This window comes from Neofelis nebulosa, chromosome 17, assembly GCF_028018385.1.
Source record: "Neofelis nebulosa isolate mNeoNeb1 chromosome 17, mNeoNeb1.pri, whole genome shotgun sequence".
Taxonomy (NCBI): Eukaryota; Metazoa; Chordata; class Mammalia; order Carnivora; family Felidae; genus Neofelis; species Neofelis nebulosa.
In genome coordinates, this window is record NC_080798.1 from 1,143,540 (window position 1) to 1,162,865 (window position 19,326).

At 44.4% G+C, this 19,326-nt stretch overlaps 1 protein-coding gene across 3 annotated transcripts in view; it reads right to left on the reverse strand.

Moving 5' to 3' along the window:
* The window catches only part of LOC131499685 (zinc finger protein 211-like), a 34,042-nt gene that overhangs the window by 6,049 nt on the left and 8,667 nt on the right, over positions 1-19,326 (reverse strand). For 2 of the 3 annotated variants that reach the window (XM_058707844.1, XM_058707843.1), the window contains exon 5: positions 11,891-14,196. The exons of the other annotated variant lie outside the window; for it this stretch is intronic. In XM_058707844.1, the coding sequence (XP_058563827.1) occupies positions 12,728-14,196 (1,469 nt within the window). In that variant the 3' untranslated portion in view covers positions 11,891-12,727. Of the gene's footprint in view, positions 1-11,890; positions 14,197-19,326 lie in introns of those variants that run through there. 3 annotated transcript variants of the gene reach the window in all.

Below are 19,326 nucleotides of genomic sequence, written 5' to 3' on the forward strand. Positions count from 1 at the left end.
TCTGCCATGAGCCAACACGTTCACAAGACGTAATAAAAGTAAATTACCAAGAAACATAAAATTAACAAGATAACAGAGCCACACAAAAAGACTTTCCCATGAGGGGCGCCTGGGTGGCTCCCCATCAGTTAAGCATCCAACTCTCGATTTTGGTGCAGGTCATGATCTCAAGATTTGTGGGTTCGAGCCCCTCAGCAGGCTCTGCATTGACAGCATGGAGCCTACTTGGGATTCTCTCTCTCCCAGTCTCTCTCTGTCTCTCTGCCCTTCCCCCGCTCATGCTTGAGCTTTTCCTCTCTCTCTCTCAAAAATAAATAAACTTAAGCTTTTCCTCTCTCTCTCTCAAAAATAAATAAACTTAAAAAAAAAAAAAAAGACTTTCCCAGGAGAAGTCTCCTGCAATCCACCCAGGTTTTTTTTTTTGTTTGTTTTTGTTTTTATTGTTTATTTTTGAGAGCGAGAGAGACAGAGCACGAGTGGGGGACGGGCAGAGAGAGAGATACAGACAGACAGACAGACAGAATCCGAAGCAGCTCCAGAGTCTGAGCTGTCAGCACAGAGCCGGACAAGGGGCTCGAACTCAGTCAACCACAAGATCATGACCTGAGCCGAAGTCACATGCCCAACCGACTGAGCCACCCAGGCGCCCCAATCCACCCAGGTTTTTACACAGAACTGTTGAAACAATAGACCATCCCTCACACTTGAGGGACCCCCATAACTTTGCACCTAGGAATGTTCCCCCCACCCCCCGAGCTATGCCTACGTACACATACGTGCACACACACACACAAAATCAGAAAATTTCCTTCTGTTCTGAAAACTCACCTCAGGAAGACTGAACTTCAAACCGGGCGAGCCTGGGCTAAACACCAAGCTGCGGTGTGACTCACACTCTGCACAGGGCTCATCTGATGGGCCTTCCGGAGGCTCCTCCCTCTTATAGGGTCTGGGGTCAGGGATCCATTTACAGATGTGATTGGATAAAATCTGCCTGCCGATGGAATCCCGCCCCAGCTCCAGCTCTCTGATACGTTATTAGGTTACGCCCCTGGGGCTGGGACAACCAGCCACAATCAAATCCTAGTATTTCTGCAGTGAAATGTAACAACACACACTGAGTGGGGGATGCAAAGATTAACGTTAGTCTCACATAAATTCCCGCCAAGTTTTGTCTTAAGCGAGTCTCACACAAAGTTGCTGGTGCTAATTGTCTAGATTTGTGGATTGCAAGTGTGGCAGAGAACAAGGTTAATGTTCTCTCTTCCTGTGTCAATCCCAGGCAGTGAGTTGGAGGGTGCCCCAGGACCCCAGAGGAGAGGTTCCTAGTTCAGCAAAAAGACCACAGGGACTGAAACAAACATTATTTTAGCGGGAAGGGAGCTGGGTTCTTATTTAATGTTGAGAAAGCACAGCATGGCTGAGACTCACCGTCAGGGAGGGCGGAGTTAACAATAGTGACAGGCCCCTGGTTTGAAATGTGGCTGGGAAGGCCACCGTGTACCCACTGGGGGGCAGGGGGAGGGGAGAGTGGCAGCAATAGATTTTGGGAAACTGGGCTCTTCTGTGTCCCAACTCTTTGTAGAGGAAGCAACCACCCCGGACAAGATGAGAGAGACTCGGGGAAGCAGATGGAACGGATTTTTGACGGAAGGTACCTGTCAGGCAGTCCAAACATCGTCCGTCTGTCCTCCACTTTCAAGTCATTTCCGGAGTCAAACCACTTCGACTGCTGCACAGCCCCCATCACACCTCACTGGTGGGGATCGGCTCCTGTCTGGCTTCCTCTCCACCTGCCAGTTTTCTCTCCTCAAAGCAGCCGTTCCGGGGACCCTCTATAACCACCTGACCACGTCCCCCCTCTGCTGAAGCTCCCCGATGGCTTCCAGAATCAATCTGCCAGGGTGCAGACCGCCCTTGGTGAAGGTAAAAGACCTCCCTACGCCCCAACATGTCACAGACCCACCGTTTCACAAAATGCAAGAAAAATGAATTAACAGAGATGCGAAACCAACACGAAAACAAAGGCACACGAAATACAGGGGCTTTTACGTCATCAGATTCAACAGACAGAAAACGTGTGTCACCTCGCCCTGAGTTTATACACTTACTCTCTGCATAGACAGGAGCCCAAGACAGGAGTCAGTGTGGAGGACGGCGGCACCCTCAGACCGCATTCTGAGGGTCACGGACACAGTGTGACCGGCGTCCTGACAGTGGCCTGGAGACCCTGTCGCTCTGGCTCCAGTGGCCTGTCTGCCCCTTTGCTTGCTCTGCCAAAGCCTCACAGGCCCCCACAGTTCCAGGACCTGGTGGCCTCACTCCCACGGTGGGTCTTTCATTGTCCCCTCCCTCTGCCCCTTGGGGGAGGGACCCACAGCTCTCTGCTCTTCTCTCCTAGGCTGCGCTGGACACGTTTCCTCGCGTCTCAGGACCCCCTCCCACCAGGAGGTCTTTGGTCACCCTCTGCTTCAGTTTTCTCCATAGCGACGATCTCCAGCAGACACACTATACTCTTCCCACTTGTCTTCTTATCTGTCACTCTGGAATTGAACCAACTCACAGACAGAATTTTTTTTTTTCCTGCACTGCATCCTGAGTGGTTTATGTACAGCTGGACACTTGTAAGTTCTCATTAATTATGCATCTGTTTGAAATGAATATTCCAGGTGAGAGAGGGTGTGAGCTAAACTGACCCGGCAGCCGCAGGGGGGACAGAGTCAAATGAACCACAGAAGGGTTTATAGAGCAGAAACATCAAGACAGCCTCAGGGGCCAGGAGAGGTAGGGACCTTGCAAGGGCTGCTGCCCTCCCCCCAAATCGAGGTAGAGAAATGAGAAGTTAGAGGGAAGCACAGAGAACAGCAACTTTCAGAGTCCTGTTCCACAACATGGGGAGATCAAGCACAGAGATGCAGGGATGACAAGTTAAAGAAAAGTGTTTTTGGGGTGCCTGGGTTAATGAAATCAACAATATATATGAAATAAAGTGTCTTTAGGGGTGCCTGGGGGGCTCAGTCAGTTAAGCATCTGACTTCAGCTCAGATCATGATCTCACGGTTCATGGGTTCAAGCCCCACATTGGGCTCTGCGCTGACAGCATGGAGCCTGCTTGGGATTCTCTCTCTCCTTCTCTCTCTCTGCCCCTCCCCTGCTCTCTCTCTCTCAAAAATAAACATTAAAAAAAAACAGAAACAAAAGTGGTTTCCTTTCCCACCTTCATGGCCTCGGGATAGCCATTACCTTCCTGTACCAGCTTCCCTCTGTGGTGCTGGAATAGGCACTGATACCAGGCAAGAGGATTTAAGGAGCCGTCAGTCAGGCTGGCCAGCTGTCCCTGCGCTGTTGTCCATCCTCTCTCATTCCCCTAACCTTTGGGATGACAGTTTGGATGATGCCTCCACCCTGACCGGGTTGAGATGCAAACTCCTGGTTGCCTAGTGTAGCGGGAGCTGGGCTCCCTTCCCTGCCCCCCTCCCCTTGTTTCATACTCCCTGCATCAGCACACGGACCTTGGCCTTTCCTCCAGACACACGTGAGACAGGGCAATGCACACATCCTGGGAAAAGTAATTAGATATGGAAAAATCACAAAAATCACAAAGATCGTAGTCAACGACATATGACATCTGGAAAACAGTGATGGAAGAGAAGTACAAAGAAATTCAAATAAGAAGGTAAAATAATCAAGGAGATGAGAAAAGACAAAGGTCACAGGAAGAAGATATGCTAACAAAAATTGGGAAAATATCAGTCATGGAAAATGTTTATAAAGATAGGACTGGGTAGAATAAATAGGAGAATGAGATATTGAAAGAATTAGTGAGTCAGATGACAGACTGAAGATGACATCTGAAAGACAAAGGATCCAAGAATGCAGTAGGAAGCATAAAAGAGCTGAGGTCGTGACCCGCCTGTAGGCAAGGATATTCTTCTGCTTCATGTTTCTGAAACTGTGACTAACACATAATGCCACTAAACATCATTATCGAATACATAAAGAAAATGAACGTAGAGTATCAAGATCTAGATACAAGTACAGTATGCTTGGTTTCCGAGCATAATTTGTTCTGGAAACACGCTTGTAATCCAAAGCACCCAAATGTCAAAGCGAATTTCAAGAACCATCAGCGCAGATGTGATCATGTAATGTTCAGTGTCATGGACTACTCGTATTGCAAGACATCACTCATTTATCAAGTTAGAATTTCTTAGACATGTTGGCTCATCTTGTGGAACATTTGCAGGACAAGTTACTTGCAATCCAAGGTTTTCCTGTAGTCCCCAAAGGGGGGAAATCTATGTGATGACCCAGCAGGAGATGCATGGGTGGCAGCTTCAGCGGCCTCAGTCAGGCATGGACATGAGATCCTGAAGTTACTGGGCTCTGAGGCATATGACAGGAGGTGGCAGGTGAAGTTCAGGGATGAGGCAGGAAGATACACACAGGGGTAAGTCAAGGGACAAGAAGAAGGATGCACAGGTGACCATTGTTGGGGGAACCAACAATGTGACCGGAAGGCAGGTGTATGGAGGCTGGTAGGAACTTCAAAGAAAGGCCAGAATTTCCTTACCAGGAAATGGTGAAGCTCATTTAAAGTGAAGCAGACGGGGGGCGCCTGGGTGGCGCAGTCGGTTAAGCGTCCGACTTCAGCCAGGTCACGATCTCGCGGTCCGTGAGTTCGAGCCCCGCGTCAGGCTCTGGGCTGATGGCTCGGAGCCTGGAGCCTGTTTCCGATTCTGTGTCTCCCTCTCTCTCTGCCCCTCCCCCGTTCATGCTCTGTCTCTCTCTGTCCCAAAAATAAATAAAAAACGTTGAAAAAAAATTAAAAAAAAAAAAAATAAATAAAAAATAAAGTGAAGCAGACGGGGCAGGGTCTGGGACAGGACAGGTGGGAAAAGGAGATTGATTCTTCAGTCAATTTGGCTCTTTATCCTCTTATCTCCTTCCAGTTCACATGTGAAGAGGGGTAAGGTGGGCAAGTAGCTAAGTGCTTGACTCGGGACAGACCAAGACTCTAAATCATCTAAGCTGTGCCCATTACCAACCGGCTGACCTTGGTCATATCCACTGTCCCCAGGCTTCAGGATTCATGTCTGTAAAAGTGGAAAAATGGACATTAAACTGTACAGGACAGAAAGGGAAGCAGACACTAAATAACAGATGATATTATGGAGCCCAGTAAAGATCCCATCCAGGTGCAAAGATGAGGAAGAATTCTTGGCAAAGAGAAAAGCATGTACATGACCCTGAGGCAGTGAGAGCTTGGCTTGGTGGTGGAATTAGGTGAAGGCCAGTAGGGCCAGTAAAGGAAGAGAGTGATGGATGGAGGGATGAGGGGAAAGGGGCAGATAAACATGGTTTTGTAGGCTATGACTAGAAATTTGGATTTTATTCTGACTATTCTGGGAAGTTGTGGGAGGGATTCAGCAAGACAAATACATGATTGTTTTAAATGTTTTATTTTGAAATAATTATAGATTCATGAGAAGTCGCAAACACAGTGCAGACTACCTTTTGCTTAGTTTCCCCCTGGTAACATCTGACATGATCTTTATGTCAAACCCAGGAACTGGACATTGGTTCAATCTTCAGACCTTTTTCAGAGTTATCATTTTACATGTATATATGTGTGTGTGTGTGTGTGTGTGTGTGTGTGTGTGTGTGTTTCTGTGTGATTTTATCACATGGGTAGATTCGTGTAACTACAACCACAATCAAGACCCAGAACATTTTTTTTTGGAAGAAGGTCAAAAGGTGATGTTTAGCCCCCAAATGGTGATGGGGCAGGTCAAATTAAGAGAAGTCTGAGGTGGAGCAAATATGCCTACAGAAGTGAGGCATATTTGGAAAAATGGTCCTTGGGGCTACAATCTTGGTCTTAGCATTTGACCTGAGAACCAAGAATTTCTATGCTGTCAGGAAGCATTTTGGTCGGGACATTATAGTGATCATCCTGACTAGTTGGGAGTTGTTTCTTTTCTTTTCTTTTTTTTTTTTTTTACATTTATTTATTTATTTTTGAGAGAGAGGGAGAGAGCAAGCAAGCACAAGTGGGAGGGAGGGAGGGAGGGAGGGAGGGAGGGAGGGAGAGAGAGAGAGAGAGAGAGAGAGAGAGAGAGAGAGAGAGAATCCCAAGCAGGATCCATGCTGTCAGTGTAGAGCCTGACACAGAGCATGACTTGAGCCAAAATCAAGTTGGACACTTAACCAACTGAGCCACCCAGGCGTCCTTGGAGTTAGTTTTTAAAGGGAAGGCCGGGAGAACAATCGAGGTTTAGATTTGGAAATGTGTCCAGCCAAATAGGTCAATAGGTTGTGGATACTGCTATCGCCAAAGTTTCTTTAAGATCATCTGAATAGGCTTCAACATGGCCAGGCAGTTGAGAGGGAAACTTATGACATGTCCTGCTATACAGAATTTTGCCCGTGTGATGGGAACAAAATTAGGGTGCTAACTAGTGGTTGGCTATGGCAGTGGTGTTTAAAAGGCCATTTAACTATGGGTGTCAGTGTGCCAAAATATAGCTAGATGGCTGTTGCATTGCCAGATGGAGTCTGCTCATGGCCTGCAGTGTTCCAGGGACATGCTAGTATGTATCCCAAGTAGGTATAGCCAAACTAGGAGAAGCCAGAAGGCTGGGCAATTGCATTTGTTCTGTGCGAGCGCTATAACTAAAGGCATTGAGAGCACACGGACCACATTGGCTTAGTGTGGACTGGGTGACTGTGTGGTTGGAGGGAACCTGCATTCCTTAGTGGAATTTCTTGTCAGGTAAGTCCAGTTTTAGTCTTTCTCGGCCACTCTGCTATTCACACTGTTGTGGGTGTAAGTCCTGGAGCCACGATCTCTCTACTTTGAGAGAGATTATCACAGGCATTAGAAATTAAGTATCCTTTATAGCCAGGAATATTTGGCAAAGCTTGTGGCGTAGGCTAAGCAAATCAACATTTATCAAGGTACCAAATAACTCTGACAGATAGCCAGAGGGGCATTTGATGGTGAGATGATCATTTGTCACAATAAAAATTCGAGCCTTGACCTGGCCTCCATCCCAATCAGGGCTGGGGCAAGACTGACAAGGACGGATGAAAGAAGAGGAACAAGGAATGCCTAAAGGCATTCCTAGGTTTCACTAGGTTTGGCTTGAGACTGATCCAAACTGACAAAATTGGGAGTTGCCTTATAACTATGTCAGGAAGAGAGTGGCTCTTAGACACACTAGATGAATCCAGGACTTCCACTGAGGTGGCATGACCCTGAACTTTATGGGGGAGGGCAACAGCCCATCTACTTCTGTAAGTGCAACAATGATTATTTGCATGTCCTGTGTGTCTAGTATGCTCCCTCACAGGAGCAGGTCGTCAGTGTAGTGCTATAAATGGGTGCCTGGGGACAGCCGAGTCCAATTAGAGTTCTGCCAGTATTGGTGATGTGTGATGGTTGAACTTCTAAGATATTCCATGGGCAACTGAGTAAAGGTGTATTGTGCTCCTTTGAAAGTGATTGACTGTTGAATTCACCTTTCTGGGTGGATGTGATTGAAAGGCTGTTGAAATAGACACTGAATAGGATATATACAACGGCAAAACATTTGCCAGTGGACAACTGAATGGCTTCATTCATTTCAATTACGTGAGCATAGGGGCTTTAATGGATGAGACCAAGGTAGCAGTAACCTACCATGAGCTGCCATTCCTCTGATCATTCTTTTTTTTTTTACAGTAGGCTTCATGCCCAGTGCTGAGTCTGACGCAGGGCTTGAACTCATGACCCTGAGATCAAGACCTGAGTGGAGATCAAATCAGATGTTTGACTAAGCCACCCAGATGCCCTACCTTTGAGGATTCTTTTATAATTTATAATTTATTATTTTTTAACATTTATTCATTTTTGAGAGACAGAGAGAGACAGAGTGTGAGTGGGGGAGGGTCAGAGAGAGAGGGAGACACAGAATCTGAAACAGGCTCCAAGCTCTGAGCTGTCAGCACAGAGCCTGACATGGGGCTCGAAGCCACGAACTGTGAGATCATGACCTAAGCCGAAGTCAGACATTTAACCAACTGAGCCACCCAGGCACCCCTGAACTACACTTTAAACAGGCTTTTTTTTTTTTTTTTTGGTGTGAATTATATCTGAATTTATTTTTAATTAATTAAAACAAAGTTAATGTTTAGTTTGAGAGAGAGAGCAGGAGAGGGGCAGAGAGAGAGAGACAGAGAGAGAGAATCTGAAACAGGCTCCAGGCTGTCAGCACAGAGCCTGATGCGGGGCCCAAACCCACATACTGCAAGATCATGACCAAGCTGAAGTTAGACACCTAACTGACTGAGCCACCCAGGAGCCCCTTTTTAACGTTTATTTTTGAAGAGAGAGAGAGAGAGGACGAACTAGTGAGCATGCGCGGGGAAGGGGCAGACAGCGAGGGAGACCGAGGGTTTAAAGCAGGTTCTGCGCTGACAGCACAGAGCCCAATGTGGGTCTCAAACTCACAAACCCTGAGATCATGACCTGAGCCAAAGTCAGACCCTCGGCCGACTGAGCTACCCTGCCCCCCGACCCCTGAGGACTCTTAAGTATCTACTGTGCTTTCTCAGATGTAAACAAAATTGCTTACTTCCTACTCCAAGTCAATGAACCGTATCTAATTTGTATATTAAATATATTTTTTGATAGATCTTCAAAATGATTTCTGGCCCCTTACCAGTTTATTTTCTCTTAGTTGATTCAATTGTTGTTTTGCCTATTGACTCTTGTCTACCCCTTCCTTTCATTCTTATTTCATCTTTGAACTTACTTTAAAATTTTCAAATACATGAGGATCATCACACAAATACATTTCACCCCTGCCAGATGCCTGCAGAGAGCCGCGATTATAGCTAGAAAGATCTGTTCCCTGAGCTCCACCCGTGTGCCGGAGGTAAGGGGACAACAGACTATTATCTTCTCCAAACATCAGTGCTACTTGTACTTCTTCTTGTTACAAAACATACCAAATATAGACAACTGAAACGTGAGAGACTGCAATAAACCTTAAGTTTATATGCACTGTAAAACTTTAGAAATTAGGGGCTAAGGTCTGCTCCTCAGTTAAATATGGGTGATAATATTGAGAATGTGGGGAGCATAGTAACACTTTAAACTATAAACATTTCCTCTGAATGTTTTCAAATTTGTTGAAATTCTCCAATCATTTTATAGAACCCGAAACTGAGAATTACATTGGATTACTCACAGTTTTTCTGTCAACAAGAACATACAAACTTCCAGAGGGTTTAGAATAAAAACAGGCTTTGACCCTGAAATAAACCGTTGGCAAATTGCATCTCAACTGTTAATTTGCATTCTTTCTGATCCTTTGTGAGAAAACATTTTCAAAGTTTGACTTTTTTCCAAGAATTTCCTGTACTTCAAATATCTTTCCTGCTTTGTTTTGTTTCTTGAACAACTGAAGTACCTAACTGCACTATTGTCAATATGATACATCTTCCATTATGTTTCCAATGAAATGTTTGGTTTTAGGGATGTTAAGCATGTATCAAAACATTAAAGTATACTCTGAACTATGTGCGGTTTATGTGTTGCCAACGACACCTCTATTAAACAAGTCTTCCAAACTTGTCGCTTCCTAAATCGTTTTACTGTGTTTTATTATCATCAGTGCTCTACAGGTTACATGCGGCCGCTGGCTCAGGATGGCGGAAACAATGCTGCGCCTCTAGCAACTCTCCCCGACTGTGCTCGGTGACATCACACTGGCGGTCTGAAATCAGCCACAGTGGGAGTACTTACCCCAGAGAACTTGAAAGACACTGCGAACCAGGACTACGCTGTATTATTGAAAGCCTAGATTGAAGAATATGTTGGAGAATATGTAAATAGTGCAGATTAAACTTAAAAAGTGTGTGTGGGGGGGGAGGGTGGCCATTACATTGTATACAGCAGGAAAGCACCCAAGGAACAAAAACAAGCAAAAGATACAAACAGACATTTTATCAAGAAGATCTACAGATTGCAAATAAATACAAGAGAAAAATGTTCAACATCATAAATCCTTAAGGAAATGCAATTAAAATTACTGCTTGCTTATTAAATGGGTAAATTCCAAAGACTGAACGAAAAGACTGATACCACGTACTGGCAAGGATGTGAAAGAACTGGGACTCTCATCCACTCCTGGTGGGTATGCAAAAGCAAATGATCATTTTAGATCAGTCTGGCCGTTTCTTTATAAGTTAAACATTCACTTACCCTTTGACTCAGGCATTTTACTTTGAGTGACTAACACAAGAGAAGTGAAAAATACATATATACATACAAATGTTCCAGCAGTTTTATTTTCAATAGCTAAAACGAGGTACCTAAAAGACTCCTGAAAGATGAATGGATAAACAAATGGTATATCCATAGAAAAGATGTTACACAGCAATAAAAAGAGTGAAATACTTATATAAGCATCACTGAAGAATCTCAAAATAATTACAAATCATAAATCAAACAAGAAAAAAAACATTTTATGACTCAGATAATAGAAAATCCTAGAAAATACAAACTAATTTACTATAAATGAAGGGAAGTCAGTGGTTGCCTGGACAGGGGAAAGACAGATCAGAAACATGAGGTACATTAGGGGTGATGGACATGTTCGTTATGATTATGATGAGGTTCTGTGGGTTTATGCATATGTCAAAACTTAACTGTACACCTCAAATAGGTGCAATATATTGCATGTCAACTATACCTGAATAAAGTTCTACAAGAGTTTAAAAAAAAAAAAAACACCCTTAGATCTTCCACTTTTTTCATAAAATTAGGTTTGGCGGCCCTATGTTGACTCTATCTCTTGCCTGATGACCTTGGAAAGGCAGACTTGCCTTTAGTGGTAGTAAATATTTATGAGCAGTTAAATCTATTCCACCTGAGTCAACAAGAATGCTGGCTCAGTCACAGAGCCACATCAACAGATTAAGGGATCTCCTTTCTCTGTATGCCTATTTTCCTATCTGCGTAGAAATGGCCTTTAGGTGAACGTACCAGAACGCCTATGGGAATCCACAAAACCAATAGCTTTTGTTACAAAGACCTCAGCTGCAAAGATGCATGTACCTGGAGGTCCTGAGGATTTGTGCACACTAACACTGCAGATTCAGTCATCGGGGCATTCTGATACAATTTTAGAAGGGGCATGTCCTGTCTACTTAGCTGCAGTCCCCTCCACTGCAGTGTTTCTATACCAATTACAGTTGCTCCAGGGCCCTGTATTCTTACCATGACACTAGCCTGGTGAATTCTGGGTATCAGGGCACATGGCTCCTTTGTAGGACTGGGGCAGAGAATTCCATCAACACTGAGCATTATGGGACATCCACCGTGAAAAAGAAAAACAATTCATGTTGTTCTCAGAAGCACTGGATGCTGTGAACTTCCTGACTCTTCAGTGTTCTGAGCCCACCAAAAAATCCCGATACCCAGTCCCCAAATTAAGACAAGGCCCTGCAGTCTTTTAGGATACCTTGGACAACAGCATAAATTAGGCCAAAGCTGGAAAGAGAGCTATATTCTTTCATCAAACTATCATCTCTGAGGCACACAAAGTACTGGGAACCCCATGAAAGCGGTTCACTCCTTAATGCTGGCAGAGCCCAGGTGTTTTCTTTTTTTTTCAACTTTTTTTTTTTTTTTTTTTTTTTAATTTTTGGGACAGAGAGAGACAGAGCATGAACGGGGGAGGGGCAGAGAGAGAGGGAGACACAGAATTGGAAACAGGCTCCAGGCTCCGAGCCATCAGCCCAGAGCCTGACGCGGGGCTCGAACTCACGGACGGCGAGATCGTGACCTGGCTGAAGTCGGACGCTTAACCGACTGCGCCACCCAGGCGCCCCAAGCCCAGGTGTTTTCAAATCACCTCACGCAGTGCATAGAACCCCAAGATCAAAGGTGGCTTAAGCAATAGTGTCTTTTTTTTTAAATGTTTTATTTAGTTTTGAGACATAAGAGAGACACAGCATGAGCAGGGGAGGGGCAGAGAGAGAGGGAGACACAGAATCCGAAGCAGGCTCCAAGCTCTGAACTGTCAGCACAGAGCCTGATGTGGGGCTCGAACTCACAAACCGCGAGATCATGACCTGAGTCGAAGTCGGACGCTTAACCAACTGAGCCACCCAGGCGCCCCAGCAATAATGTCTTCATTATTGCAAAATCCAAAGCCGTATGAGGCAGGGAATTCCCAGGTTGGTGACTTGGAAGATAGGAAAATCCAAGGTGAGTGTCACACAAAACTAACACATTGAAAATGCAGTCCTTCTTGGCAAGTTACTGGCAGAACTCAGATTGGGTCCACTGGGCCCAAACTGGGTCAGGGCCGTGCCCTAACTTCTACAAGAGAAGAGAATGAAGACCCTATAAGGGCTAAGACTAATCATGATTTCCTCCAGCAAAGGGGGGAGCTTCCCTGAGCACACTGTGGTGGTAACTGATGCACACCGTGTGAACCTGCTGAGTGGTAGACAGGACAAAACTCTCCCACAGAAACCGGCAGTGACATAAATCTGGCAAAAGCCCTGGACAGGTTAGAAAGTGTAACACAGCTCCTTATAGATTCTCACATACTTGGATCGCCCCACTATGAATTTTCAGACATATAGGCTTAAATTTGCCAGATGGCTTCTTCACAACTTCCCTCCTCCAGTGTAATTATCTAAAAGGAAACCACATGTCCCTGTACACCTAAGGCCTTTCTCTAGTATGGAATCTCTGGTGTTGAATGAAGTCAGATTTGGAGCTAAAGGATTTCCCACATTCTCTGCACTCAGTAGGCCTCTTGCCAGTGTGAACTCTCCGGTGTTGAATGAGGCTGGAGCTTTGGCTAAAGGATTTTCCGCATTCCCCACACTCATAAGGCCTTTCTCCAGTGTGAACTCTCAGGTGTTTGACAAGGTTAGATTTACAGCTAAAGGACTTTCCACATTCACTGCACTCAATAGGCCTTTCTCCAGTGTGAACTCTCCAGTGGTTCTTGAGGTTGGAGCTATGGCTAAAAGATTTTCCACATTCCCCACACTCATAAGGCCTTTCTCCTGTGTGGACTTTCCGATGTGAACTGAAGCTAGAACTTTGCTTAAAGGATTTCCCACATTTAGTGCACTCATAAGGCCTTTCTCCAGTGTGAAGTCTTCTGTGGTGAATAAGGCTGGAGCTTCGGCTAAAGGATTTCCCACATTCGCCGCACTGATGAGGCCTTTCTCCAGTGTGAACTCTCCTGTGGTAAATGAGACTGAAGTTTTGGCTAAAGGACTTCCCACATTCACTGCACTCATAAGGCCTTTCTCCAGTGTGAACTCTCTGATGTTGAATGAGGTTGGACCTTTGACTGAAGGATTTTCCACATTCCCTGCACTCATAAGGTTTCTCTCCAGTGTGAACTTTCCTATGGCTATTGAGGCTGTAGCTTTGGCTAAAGGATTTCCCACATTCACTGCACTCATAGGGCCTTTCTCCGGTGTGAACCCTCCGATGTATAATGAAACTGGAGTAGTAGGTAAAGAATTTCCCACATTCACTGCATTCATAAGGTCTTTCTCCAGTGTGGACTTTCTGGTGCTGGATGAGGTTACATCTTCGGGTACAGGCTTTTCCACATTTGCCACATTCATAAAGCCCTTCTCTAGTGAGGACTCTCTGTTCCTGAGCAAGTGTGTCTGTGCAGCTGAAGGCTTTCTTGCATTCTCCACAGTGGTGACCACTTTTTCCATTGTGAAAGATAGCCTCGCACTCATTGTTCAGCTTCTCCCCAGTGTGAGTGACCTGTTGTTGGAGAAATCCCATGCTGGTTAAGAAGTCCTTCCCTGTCTCCTCACAGGTAAGGGGCCTCTCTGACACATGGACTGTACAGCTCTTTATAAACGAGGCTCTGTCCACATAACTTCTGAAGGGAACCTCTCTAGTGTGCTGCCCCTCGTACTGTTGAAGGTTGGCAGCTAAACAGAATTGTTTCCCACATGTATATGGTTTTTCCCCAGGATAAGTTTCCTGGTGCTCAGCCAAGCGCAGAATGTTTCTCAAGATCGGGCCGTGCATCTCAAAGGGCTGGGCCTTCTGGGGAGATGAATCTGCCTCAAGAGTCCTGATCTGTGACACTCCTACAGAAATGCTCTCTTCCAAAGGTACATCCTCATCGTCCACTCCGTGCCCACAACCTGAAAGCACAGAAGTGTTCTGATGAAGTACAAGTTGACATTACTGGGAAGGAGGAAGACCCATCACAAAGGTACATCTGACACACTAAAGAACCAGAATATAGAACTCTTTTCAGGCAAAGGAAGTTGGGATTAGATTTTGGACACAGCTGCTTTGCACTACTGGAATGCCAAGGTCGCAGAATTGGGAAGGCCTCACTAGGCACAGCATATAAGGAAAGGGTTGGGCCAGGGGTGAAACATGTTCTACAATTTGTTCTACTGTCAATGTCTTTTAGCTGGATTACATCTACTGGGGACACGTGATGCTGTGCAGAGGTCTATGTCCGTATGTAGGAAAATATGACTGTAAGAAAGTAACTGGTTTTCAAGAATTATTAAAAGATATGTGCATACTGTAGAATACGACAATGCTGGAAAGCACTGTGGAGAGACGAGTGTGAAGAATGAGTGAGAAAAAAGGTCCAGAGAAGTGGGCATTAGCCCAGGACTGAAGAAAGAATAAAAATGACATCAGCACGGGCGCCTGGGTGGCTCAGTCAGTCTGACTTCAGTTCAGGTCATGATCTCACAGCTTGTGAGTTCGAGCCCCACGTCGGGCTCTGTGCTGACAACTGGGACCCTGGAGTCTGCTTTGGATTCTGTGTCTCCCTCTCTCTCTGCCCCTCCCCCACTCGCACTCTGTCTCTCTCGCTCTCAAAAATAAATAAAACATTTTTAAAAATGACATCAGCGGGGGCGCCTGGGTGGCGCAGTCGGTTAAGCGTCCGACTTCAGCCAGGTCACGATCTCGCGGTCCGTGAGTTCGAGCCCCGCGTCAGGCTCTGGGCTGATGGCTCGGAGCCTGGAGCCTGTTTCCGATTCTGTGTCTCCCTCTCTCTCTGCCCCTCCCCCGTTCATGCTCTGTCTCTCTCTGTCCCAAAAATAAATAAAAAACGTTGAAAAAAAAAAATTAAAAAAAAAAAAAAATGACATCAGCGAAGGTCAAGAATGGAGATGGTAAGATGGAAGTGAGTTGTGGCCACCAGCAATGGCACCAAAACACAAGTCAGATATGATAGGTTCCTGGTGTCATCTGAACACAGCTCTGATATCACACTCTCCCCCAGCTGTCATTCAACTGAGTCAGGCCCTCTCTGGGCCCATCTCATGGAGACTGGAGCTATGTCCATCCTGGGAAGCACAGAGGACTCCTCCCCTAGCCCCAGCTGAGTAAGAGACCTGGACGAGCCCAGCAAGAGACCTGGAAGATCCAAACCCTAAGGGAAAGACAGGACGGGTCAGTGGCCAATACTGGCCTGGAACAACTCGGCACACAACCGGTCACAGGAAAGATACTACAAAAAGTACCTGCAGGCCCAGCTAGAGGGAAGATGGTGGGACAACAAGCACCAGGAACCTGTCTCTTCACTGGACCACAAAGGCACTGACAGCATCAATCTGATATAACTATATTGCAACTCTAGAGTCTACTGAAGGCTTACAATATGCTAAGTTGCTTTAATTGCTCAATCTCAGCTCTGAGCATTGTATAGGTTATCCACCTCCCAACTCCTCCAGCTCTGAGCCCCAGAGCAGGCAGCCATACATATATTCTGCAGCAGCTTGCTAGAGCCAGGGTGGGCAATAGGGACCCCTTCCTCCAGGCACCACAGATCTGTGCCCAAACTGCTTCTAATGACTGGAGGTGCGACGACAGATGGGCAGCCATTGTTGCAAAGCCTCTCCCTCACTGGCTAAAATGACTTTACGGGGGATTTAAAGGACAGACATCTATCCCCTCTACTCCCCTCCCTTCATCATGTTTCTCTTATTCCCCTTTTGGGAAGCAAAAATTCATGGACTAGGATGTTCAAAATCAATCACATATATGGGGGAATACAGAAAATCATCATACATGCCCAGGGAAAGGCACAGTCTCAGAAAAAAACAGAGAAGACCTTAAGTTTATACCTCAAACTGATCTCCAGCACAGACACCCCACAACCATTAAACAAACAAAAAGCAACCTCCAAATGTCCAGTTTTTAACAACAATAACAAATCACATGACATACAAAGCAACAGGAAAGTTTAGCACATTCTAAGGGAAAAAAAATTCAAGAGAAATTGTCCTTGAGAAAGACCACATTGTGTACTTATTAGACAAAGACTAATTTTTTTGATGTTTTTATTATTTACTTTTGACAGAGAGAGAGAGAGAGAGAGCAAGCACACACAAGCAGGGGAAAGGCAGAGAAAGATGGAGACACAGAATCCAAAGCAGGCTCCAGGCTCTGAACTGTCAGCACAGCGCCTGACACAGAGCTTGAGCCCACGAACTACAAGATCATGACCTGAGCCAAAGTCGGATGCTTAACCGACTGAGCCACCCAGGTGCCGCAATTAGACAAAGACTTCAAAACAACTGTCTAAAAGATGCTCAAAGAGCTAACAAAAAAAAAAAAAAAAATGTGGACAAAGTCAAGAAAATGTTGCATGACCAAAACAGAAATATTAATAGAGATAGGGAACATAAAAAACAATCAAAAAGATATTCTGGGACTTAAAAGTAGAATAACTGAATGAAAGAAGTCACTAGAGGGATACAAAAGCAGCTCTGAGTAGGCAGAAGAAACAATCAGTGAACCTGAAGATAGTGAATCTGAGGAAAAGAAAGAAAAAGCATCGACCAGGAGTGAACAGAACAAAAGAACCTGTGGGATGCCATCACTAGACCAATATATGCAATGCATTGGTCTAGAAGAAAAAGAGAGAAACGAAAGGACACAGAGCTTATTTGAAGAAATAATCCCTGAAAACTTCCCAAATCTGACGGAAGAGACAAATATTAACATCTGAGAGGCTCAGTGAACTCCGACCAGGATAAACTCTAAGGCTCACACTTGGCTCATTATAAACAAAGTGTCAAAAGCCAAAGGCAAAGAGAGAATCTTAAAAGCAGCAATATAGAAGTGATTATCACATACAAGGGATCGCCAACAAGATGATCAAATTTCTAATCAGAATCCATTGAGGCCAGAGGCAGTGGGTTGCTATATTCAAGTGTTGAAATAAAAAAATGGTCAACCAGAATTCTATAACCAGAAAAACATCCTCCAAAAATGACACAGTAACTGAGACCTTGCAGATACATAAAAGCCAAGGGAGTTCTTTACTACTAGATGTGTCCTGCAAGAAATGCTAGAGGTGGTCCTTCAGGTTGAAATGAAAGGACACTAGATGGTAACTCAAAGCCATCTGACCAAATCAAGATCTCTGTTAAATTAAATACAGACAATTACAAAAGCTAATTGTGTTGTAACTTGACATTTAAGAGATTAATCCATACATAATAATTACTGCTCTAAATTTTTGGACATACAACATATGAAGATGTAATTCTGTGACATCAACAACTACCAGGGACAAATCTGTATAGAAGAAGAATTTTAAAAAATATGATTGAAGCTAAGCTGACATAAATTCATACTGTGTGTTATAATTTTAGCACATTAGATATAATCCCATGGTTAACTAAAAGAGAGAGAGAGAGAGAGAGAGATCCAGAAAGTACACACACACACACACACACACACACACACACACACACACACACACACACAAAACACCCAAATTAAAATATTTCACTACAAAAAAATCATCTGAACAGAAAAGAGAGTAATGCAGGAAATGAGGGACAAAAAAAGCTATAAGGCATACAGAAAACAAACAGCAGAATGACAGAGGTCCCTCCTCATCAGTAATTACTATAAATCTAAATAGATTACACTCTGCAAACAAAAGACAAAATTGGTAGAATGGATAAGAACATGATCCAACTATATGCTGCTCGTAAGACACCCACTTTATACCCAAAGACATGAATAAAAGTTGAAAGTGAAACCTTGGAAAAACATATTCCATGTGAACAGTAATCCAAAGACAGTAGGGGTGGCTATACCAATACCAGAAATAGAGACTTTACATCGAAAATGGTTATAAGACAAAGAAAGACACTGTATTAATAAAAGATTCAATAAGTAAGAAAATATAATAGGGGCTCCTGGGTGGTTCAGTTGGTTAAGCGTCTGACTTCGGCTCAGGTCATGATCTCACGGTCTGTGAGTTCGAGCCACGTGTCAGCACAGAGCGCTGCCTGCTGAGATGCAGCACAGAGCACGAAGCCTGCTCTGGATTCTGTCTCCCTCTCTCTGCCCCTCCCCCGCTCACACCTCTGTCTCTTTCTCTCTCTCTCTCTCTCTCTCTCTCAAAAGTAATTAAACATTTAAAAAAAATTTTTAAAGAAAATAAAACACAAATATGTAACAATTATAAACATTTATGTACCTATGACCAAATAAAGATCTCTGTTAAATTACAGACCATCAAAACCTATGAAGCAAAAACTGACACTTGACAAGAGAAATAGACAGTTCTAAAATAATAGTTGGGGAGACATTAATGCCCACTCTCGATAATATAGAATAAACACACAGAAGTAAGGAGATAGAGGACGTGAACAACACCATAAACCAACTAGATCTAGCAGAATATACAGAATGCACTACCCAAGAGCGATAGAATATACATTCTTCTCAACTGCACAGGGGGCATTTTGCAGGATAAACCATATGCTCAGCTGCAAATTAAGTGTCATTGGATTTAAAAAGACAGAAATCACACAAAGCATCTTTTCAACCACAATGGGATAAAGTTAGAAATCAAAAACTGAAGTAAAACTGGAAAATTCACTAACCTATGGAAATTAAATCATTTTTAAACAACCAATGGGTCAAAGAAGAATCACAAGGGAAATCAGAAAATATGCAGAGACAAATAAAAATGGAAACACAGTATTAGCAAAAATTATGTGAAGCAGCAAAAGCAGCACTAAGAGGGAAATTTATAGCTATAAACACTTATATTTAAAAAGCAGAAAGGGGCACCTGGGTGGCTCAGTTGGTTAAGCATCCCACTTTGGCTCAGGTCGTGATCTCACAGCTTGTGGGTTCAAGCCCTGTGTCAGGTTCTGTGCTGACAACTCGGAGCCTGGAGCCTGCTTCTGACTCTGTCTCTCTCTCTCCTTCTCTCTCTGCCCCTCCCCCACTAGCTCACATGCTCTCTCTCTCAAAAAAATACACTTAAAAAA